The sequence below is a fragment of the Mytilus californianus genome, unplaced genomic scaffold (assembly GCF_021869535.1).
Source record: "Mytilus californianus isolate M0D057914Y unplaced genomic scaffold, xbMytCali1.0.p SCAF_12, whole genome shotgun sequence".
NCBI classification, from domain to species: Eukaryota; Metazoa; Mollusca; class Bivalvia; order Mytilida; family Mytilidae; genus Mytilus; species Mytilus californianus.
Window position 1 is genome coordinate 60,104,799 of NW_026262604.1, and position 9,513 is coordinate 60,114,311.

Sequence of the window (9,513 nt, forward strand, 5' to 3'; positions counted from 1 at the left end):
ATCGACCTGGTTTACATATTAAAATATTCTTGAAAAAAGTTTTAAAAAATCCAATCTCTTTTTGGTAAGATTCCTTACTATTTGAACCTCGTTATATATTAGTATACAGATTATGAATTTCAACACATAAAAGTAAAGCATTTTTCGTTGTGCATCTTATTCATTTCCCCTCTTAGTTCGGTAACTATACATACACAAAATCATCTTAGCATTTGCCATTTGTATATTGTTGTAGTGAAAACTCATGTGCACTACCATTAATGTGTTTTGGGAGGTTTTTTTCGTATTTTACTTGGAGGAGGCAATGAATTTAACTTGGATGCGAACTTTTGTCCCCTAAATTTCAGATCCAGTTTATTCCCAGGAAGCGACAAGCGTCTATTTTTCACAACCCAAACCTTACCTTTTCTGAGGATTTAATTAATTTTAGGGATAAATAGTGTGGTTCGTGATATAGCTCCAAATATAATTTGGGTAATTTTCAAAGCGCCACGGTCCGTTGGTTTGCTAATAATGTGTTTGCAGCATTTTAACTAAAGAATGTAGATACGAACTTTGTATGTACTGTTCTGTCATATGTGTTATGTAAGAAAAGCGCTTCGGCATCATTTCATTTTCTTGCACTACTTGTGGACTGCTATAATCCCGAGAATATCATCAGGTCCAAATCATTGATTTGTTCGATTCATGTTTTATAATATACCTTTCTTGAATTCTCCGCTTATAAATGTAAAAAGTATAAGGCAACTAAGGTTCCAATTTCCATGAGCAAAGCTGACCTGAAATGGATATAGCTATCTATTTCAAGGTCCCTTTTGGGTTGGAGCGTACCTGATGAAGGTAAATCCAGGAAAACGCTTCGGATATCTCAAATTTATGAAGTGTTATTTTCACTGTGTTACATTATTTTGAATGTGAATGATATGTCATGTTATGCCCAAATATACTCATCATAGATACTAATCTTAAAATTATATACCTCAGCCGCGCATTTCGTCTACAAAATACTCATCAGTGACGCTTGAATTAAAAAAGTTACAAAGGTCAAGTACAGTACGTAGTTGAAGAGTATTGAGGACCCAAAATTCCTAGCCAATAGATGTTCATCCATTTGTTCGTTTCTATGCTAGTTTGGTTGTGCTGTTTAAATTTTGCGAGTGCATAAATATTTGCCAGTGGACACATCATGGACAGAAACGTAGATTCTTTCCGAAATTAGGTCATCTTGACCTAAAGCTTACGCTTGATTCTCTTTTGTGTTAAGATTAACATTATTTCAATATCAAAAGACCAACTACTTATTTTCAGCGATTACAATAATGTATTTTGAAATTAATATGCACATTTTTGTATTTTATGAAATCCATCAAGTTGATTGATAATGCAGACTATAATACTTCGTCTATAAGTTTTTTTTATATTTGATGTGTCGTCTGCAAGAAAAATTTGAGCGAAACATCGATGGTTGGAACATTTATTGAATCTTCGTCCATCACACTTTGCTATACAGAATTCCACCAACCTTGCACAGATTCTTCTATAGAAATGAATGATCTCGGAGTTTCATACTAAACAATGGAACAACATTAACACTACCAATTTTACGGTATCAGATGCGCATGTCGACTATTAATGTCTCCTCAGTTATGCTCGAGACCAAAATATTTGAAAATTCATAACATAATACAAACGTTGAAGAACTGATTAAACCAAAACGTTAAGCCAAACCCGGACAAGGAATTCTAGTTATGCATGCATTCTTTAATTTAAAATTATTTCACAGCAAATTTAAATAAAACAATATTCGTTTTTTTATGCCAGTACCGAAATAAGGACTACTCGGCTAATGCTACGGAAATCGCTTTTTCTTATTATAACATGTGGTATTCTGAAATTCCCCTAAAAAGAATTAACAGAAGAGCTAAACTTGCAAATTCTCCAACATGAAATAAAGTTTTAACTTCATATTTCATTTTTATTTGGACGACATACACATTTCGATAAAAAAAAATAATATATGATATGCTTGACAATGAAATTAGATTTTTTTCACAGAATGTCTAACAAAATTTGTTTAACTCTTACTTTACTAAAATCATTGATTATCCAAATATCCTCAAGAGACCAAAGGACGTGTATGATAAACACTGTAAGTCACCGTACGGCCTTCAACAATGAGCAAGATTCAAACCCGTACAATAAGCAATGAAAGTCCCGACAGCAACCAAAAACAACCACTGGTGTACAGTAATTATTAGAAAATGTGGCAGAGTTAAACATGGTTTGTATGCGCCAACCCTTCCCACGCCTACAATAGTGGAGTAAGATCACAATATTGGAAAAAAAAATGTAGAAAACAATTGAAAAGGAATTGACTCTTCAGATCGGCACAAAGCACAACAAAATACAGCAAAAGACATAAAACCCACAAAGTACCGATATAAAAGCTCTCAAAATGGTGTTTTACCAGACTAAAATATCGATCAGTTCACATTCAACGAATTTAGCTTAATGCTGTCGTAAAGAATCTGCGAAAAGCATTACTTTGTAATATACTGAAATAAAAGTATCGACAGGGTGTAGGAGCAAAGTACTTATAACTGTATAAAAATACATATTTAGTTATTTTTTAAATTTATTGAAGACAAAATGAATATAAGTACCGATAACGAAACGCCGACTTTTTTTTTTTTTTTTTTATCTCAACAACATATTTTTTGAGTTGGGTGGATTGATATTTTAACACACAGTCGGTATACCAATGAGTACCAATTGTGCACAACTATACTGCCCGAAATGTATTTCTACTTATATGAATTAAACATCACACATAACCTTCTCCAAGACAAAAAGAAGAAAAATAATATCTTGCACAATTCTGTAATTTGACTTTCAGATGTATTATGATGTCGTGTCACTCAATAGCAACCATTAAAATGAGTGTCTGCATCTCTTTCACATCAGTGAATTTGAGATTAAGGATACTACTGAAACAAGAATGTCTGCTTCAGCTCTTGATCTTTTCATGGATATTAAAACAGATGGACGACCTTACGCTAGAATCTATGACAAACGTTATGATTTTAACTTTCTAATCGCCAACTTGTCATTTCTCAGCAGTATCATACCCTCAATCCCATCGTATGGCGTTTAGATATATTAGTTGATACGTAACGCTCGTACATGTTTACACTATAGCGACTTCCTTAGACAAAAACTGCACCAATAGAGTTATGAGAAAGAACGACTGAAATCGAAATTACATCAGTTTGACGGTTACCAATACGAATTAGTTGACCGATATGATATACATGTGTCTCAACTTACTAGCGATATTTTTTCACATTTTCAGATCTTTATATACAAGAATAGTTGAATATGTATTCTTACCTATTGTGACATTGTGACTGAGTGTGGATTCGCATGGCGGGTGGTGCATGTATAGAAAGAGATTCTGAACATGTCGACACATCCGCCTCATTCCTTTCTGAAATCATGTGCTTCCCCAGACTTTGTTTGTTACATTGATTTGTCGCAATCGATTTTCTTAGATACTGATATCGGTTAATTACTGTTTCTTAATCAGGCTGCCTATGACGCTTTTTCATTCCATGCATTGGAGGTGTACTGATTGATAATTAAATATCTGTTCGATAACATTTGGCTTTGATCTAGCTTTCAATGACTACAAATACTCCTGGTTCAGTTTTGCTACTTTATGCCTTTTGTAATTTTGTAATATCATTTATGGTACTAACAGCACCAAATGCGCATTTCGACAATTAATGTCTCTTCAGTGATGCTCAAGATCAAACTATTTGTAAATGCAATACCTAATACAAACGCTGAAGACCTAATAAAACTATAAATAGAACAAAATTAAAGTTATACCTGGACGAGAAATTAGAGCTTTTCATGAATGAATTGTAAATTGTTGTTTTCTAATGATAAACACCGTTATATTCTAAATACACTATGTTCAAACGAACATTAAGTATTTATGTGCTAAATCACATTCAGATAATATATGCATACCTTTATACGATAAAGGCATAATAGAAAACTAAATACATAAATAGATACTGTTAGGCGCAATGACTATCTCGATTTTAATAACAAGATCCAGAGATCACAATATCATATCAAAACTAATTTTCAAACAGTTCATATTTTGAATAGCGGTAAACATGCACATCTACGAAAAAAACCATCTCTAATAAACATGACAAAATCTCAATCTAATCAACATTAAAAGACTGCCATCAAGCATCTACAAAATATATACAAAACATGTTAATTCTTTACATACAACTTCAATTAATTATACAACAGAATTCGTAATGAAAATTAGACTTCAATACTAAGCAAAGGTACGACAATGGTTACTGTCCAAACCTCGATAACTAAATCTTGTGCAAACTTTCTTATATACTAACAGACAAAACCGGTTAACAACTATTGTGAAAACACAATTATAGAATTAATTACATACTTCAAAAATCATACGCGAACCGCACAAACATATATATCTAATTAGTCAAGCCCCTTTCAAATGATTTTCAAAGTTGTTTGTTTCTATTTTGTAATGAGTTAACCAAAACCACAATAATGAAATACCTGAGGTTCTGCGTGGGAGGTTTTTCATTTCATTGTTCTTTGGACTATTTTCTCCATTCTTTATTTATTTTGCCCATTATTCTCTATTCTTTATATTTTAACACCCATTATTTTACATTCCTAAATGTTTTTGCTTGTTATTTTTCTATTCTTTATTTCATTTGCTCTTTTTTCTGCACTTTTTTACCATTATTCTTTATTCTGTAAATTCCATCAATGCCCTTATACCTTCTACTTGAAATGTTGATCTGTATTGTAATACATATGTAAAAGTTTCAATAGCATATTTGTAATATAATTATTGTTTCCATGCGGAACATTTTGAATCGAGGCAAAGAAAAATTTCTTAGTTTTTTCGTTTTTCCATGAAATGATGGTTAACCGGAAAGTAACGAAAAACTTGATCTGTAACTTTAAATCGTCCCTTAAATACACACCAAAACTAATTCTTAATTTAAAAACGCAGTAGTAAAAATCATTTGCAAGTACCATTATTCATTGTTATTCTTTTTATGTTCAAAGACGAGCAGTAATTTCGTCGAAAATATATAAATCAACAGAAACAAACCACGAAATCTATTTATCATTCGCTTATTTCTATAAACTTAGACTCTATCTGTGCCTTACAAAAGAAATCCACACCAAAAATAAATCAAAGGGACGTAATTCTGCTGAAGGCAAAAACCAAGGAACGTAAGTCTGTTGAAGGAAAGTTAACAAAAAATCCAAGGGACGTAATTCTGTTGAAGGAAAGTTAACAAAAAATCCAAGGGACGTAATTCTGTTGAAGGAAAGTTAACTTGGTTTTTAGTTACTTAACCCCATCATGTCACAATTACTTTGAGATGTGTATTTTTACAAGACGTTATTACTTTAGAATTCAAAGATTTTTCAAAAAGCTAATGTTATGTAATGTAACCAGTATTGATTAAACACTCAATTTTCCTTTTAACCATAATTCTAGAAAAGACAAAAGTTAAGCCTTGAAACGACAGGACATTGGATATCTTAAACAATAACCAGTATGGATTTTTCTTTCTAATGCTTTTCAAAACTCATGCATGCGGTAAGATGTTTTTAGACTCCACATCCTCATAGAGGACGTACTTAAAGCTTGTATTTCTTACGCTAACTTTTATAAAGAACTATATGTTAAATAACTTTAAGGGAAACACGAGACTTACCTCGTGGTGAAACGCTGTTAACAGTTCTAATCACTGGATCGTAATACATAGTTGCTCTTAAAAAGAGGAAATGTTTTTTCTATGACTGAAAGAATCGTAAGAAGTAAAGGTATTGAAATGAATCGAATCATTTGTCATATGAGGGAAACTGTTAGTCAGTGATTGATGTTGATTTAAAAGCTAATGTATTAACAATGCAGACTTCATATGTTTCTGATTAACGATACTTCATCATTTGTCAGTTAATATTTTATGGAAAAAGACGGAATCATTTCCGCGCCGACATTGTACTGGATCGAGTGTCTCGACCATCAGACTGAGTCCATATACACAAACAGTGGTTACAGACTATACCAACATATTTAATTATGTTCTTATTAGGACAACACAAATATTGCGTTTTCTAAATTATATATCATGAGTATGGATAAAGAATGTATGCATATCAACTTGATGAACACTACGTTCGCTGAAAGTGGATACGATATTCCTGTGTTTGGTGTCGGCCATTACTGTTTCAATGTAATTCACGTGACGGCCATCGTCTGCTTGTTGTTGAGTTTATGTTCTGCCGTTGTAGTTATTATACTTTTATATAAATCGAAAGTAGGAAAGCCGTTTATGAAATGGCATAAACATGAACGATTTTTGCTATACAGATGTATTTGTGATACCTCTTATGGTTTTGTACATAGTTTGGACCACACCCAGATACTGATTACAAAGGACCATGTCCGTCCAAGTGGATTGTGCTCCTTGTATGCTATGATTATAGTGAATACCTGCATTTCTGAGGCGCTATTTTCTTTAATGTCTGCATTAAATGCATTTCTGTCCGTTTATTTTAGGAAGAATGTTAATTTTGGAAACAAAGACTGGAAACTGCTTCTTTTACTTGGTCTTGGACCTTTTTCGGTAGTTGCCCTTATGTCGTCCATACACGTGTTTGGTCCAAGTGGATTTTTGTAAGTATAACAATAAAAAGAAGTTTATTTTTCATATTTGACTTTTTATTTTGCTTCTAGAAATTAAAATTAATCACTGTTTGGGAATACATTGAAATAAGTACAGTATTTAAGGTGGTATGAGTCTTTCGCCATCTTGGATTGCAAAATAGCAGAACACAATAGGTCTATATTTGCAATCAAGTCGGTATAATTCTATGCAACAATGGAATTTACTGACAAAAATTTTCATTTGAATAAACAAATTTATGTGATTTTATCTTATTATTACAAATGTCTTTACAAAATAGAATATTTTTGTCTGATTTAATTTTCTTTAACTGTGTGTATTAAGGGGAGGTAACTTGGAAATTGTTTAAGAATCTGTAGAAAATGTCTTTATTCTATGTTATAGCAGGAAATAAAACCTACGGTGACCATTTTTGTCTTATGATATCCTGAAAGTATCTTATAAAATCTATGTTCTCAAATTTTATTTTAAAATTATATCTATTTGATAGATACCTGTTATTTACATAATGATGCCTTTTCACTGTATAATCCATACAAAATTTGTCACCTTTTCTCAGTCTGTAGCTTGAAAACGAGCTCGGTGACCTATAATTATCATTATATTTTTGTACATCTTACAATTATATACTACATTTTGGCAAAGTAAGAAAAATTCTATCATTTTCCATTTATACTCCCATACAACCTTAAGAATATTTCTTAAACGATTTGCATATCATGGTTGATATATGTTTGCTTGTTTAACGTTAGAGGGAATTATTTAGGAATATTCAGGACGACTATACTATGACCAGCCGCTCTCGTGAAAACTATGATTAGCTATGTTTCGTAAAGAATATTGCACATTGACATCTGAAAAAAAAACAACAACAAAAAACATACTGATATTATAAGATATGAAGTTAAAAAATACATAATAAGAATTAAAAATTACACACTGGATTTAAAAAAGGAAAATCCTAAACTGATAAATAAAAATTTCACACTAAGAATGTGCGCACATTTCATGTACGTATATAAATAATACTATACATAAGATGCGCTTGAAATAAACATACGGCTTAAGGTTGAAATTGACCTTAAGAGCCCTTTAGTACCAAGAGTACACACACGTTTCTACTTGCTTTAATGTCCATTGGTAATTAATCCTTTCCACTCTTACACACAGCGCATGGACATAAACAGTGTTGGGTTAAGGGGGTCACGCCCCTCTTTGATTGGAGAATATATCGCCGCTATGTTTAACATTGAGGGCGATTTCGCCCCGGTTTTATCATGCCCTGCAGGATCGAACGCTTATAAGTATTCGTCACTTTCGATATTACGCTATAATTTTTATTTAAAAACCGCATTTAGATTTAAAGGATGTTTGCTGCTCTCTTTAAAAATAACTAGCTTTTTAAGAGATGGATATACACTGACAGTATATAGATAACGGAACTGAAAAAGCAGAACAATAGGATATGTCCGCGTTCTTATTTTTAAGACAAGAGCCATTAAATATCTGACAAAAAGTCAAAAACAAGAGCAGCGAACATCCTTAATAAACTTGGTACCACTAACAAGAGAATTGTCACAACTATGTTTGTTTATTTTGTAGAAAAAAAAATATGAAGTGTTTTTAATTTCTGATGATTTTTGAACTAAAGCTTAATTTATTGTCAGGAAATTGGCTATATATTTCAGTTAACATAGAATCGTAAAAGATTATCAGTGGGTTTTACATCAGTAAAAAACAAAAAATACTGAAGAAAAAATCATCACATGATAAAAAGTTTTGCATCTTTTAACACCTGGTTTCTAAAAATGGGGGAAAAACCAAATGTATTTGAAATGATTTTGTTCATGCTGATTTTTATGAACGCAAATGCCAGAAATTCATGTTTCAAAATTCAATGGTCTGGTACGTGTAGCAAAAATAATATATTAATATTTCAACTTTAATCTCGCTTTTCGTTTCAGTTGTGCCTTTGATTCTGTAAAAGGTGTCATTGCTAACATTATAGTAAGCACAGGAATGATTGGTGCTATATTGGTAGCACTTTCAACTTTATACGTGTTCACATGGTACCGAATTTATACAGAATCAAAGAAACTTAAAACTAACCTGGGCAACAACGGTAGTCTTAGAAGTGCAACATTGAAATCTGCGAAAGCCATGTGTTTGTTTGTAGTGGTTTATATAATTCAATGGACACCTGTTACTGTGTATGGAACATGGCAGCTTATTTCTGATGTTCCGTTCGGACTATTTTTAGCAGTTGTTATCATGACAAATCTAAGTGGTGTTTTCAGTGGAGCAATCTGGCTGTTCAACATGTCAAACAAAAATTCTGTTTCAAACCAAGGTCATGGAGAAACAAATCTGGACATGACAGCTAGCAAGGGCAGATCTACATGTTATACAGACCAGAGTTCTACTAATAAACAATGACTCTCACATAACTTGGCCTAAAATTATACCTGCATTTCCGCTTACCATACCTTCCCTAATTTTGAAACCAATCCTAATATTTGTTTGTCATTTTAAAAACATTTTTTAAAACAAACACTATTAAAGTCATATGTTTTCCCTGTTTCAACCATTCAAAACTTTTGGAAAAATGAAATTATCTGCCTCCCAACTGACCCTATTTTGTTATTCAACATACGATTTGAAAGCTTTATTAAGATTCGGTGTAGTTACAAACTACAAAACATAAACCCTTTAGAGCTTTTAACCGAATACATACAAA

The 9,513-nt window shown here is 32.1% G+C and overlaps 1 protein-coding gene across 1 annotated transcript; it reads left to right on the forward strand.

The window, feature by feature from the left end:
- Positions 1-6,224: 6,224 nt before the first annotated feature.
- LOC127721157 (uncharacterized) lies at positions 6,225-9,262 on the forward strand. Its single transcript, XM_052227829.1, has 2 exons — positions 6,225-6,559; positions 8,741-9,262. Exons 1-2 carry the CDS (start codon positions 6,225-6,227, stop codon positions 9,210-9,212), a joined length of 807 nt encoding a protein of 268 aa, XP_052083789.1. The 3' UTR covers positions 9,213-9,262.
- The last annotated feature ends 251 nt before the right edge of the window (positions 9,263-9,513 follow it).

Bases quoted from the DNA above. Each gene is read 5' to 3' on its own strand.
- LOC127721157 (XM_052227829.1), top strand. From the start codon at position 6,225: ATGGATAAAGAATGTATGCATATCAACTTGATGAACACTACGTTCGCT. The intron at 6,560-8,740 runs GTATGCTATGAT...TTTTCGTTTCAG, and splicing joins CCAAGTGGATTGTGCTCCTT to TTGTGCCTTTGATTCTGTAA.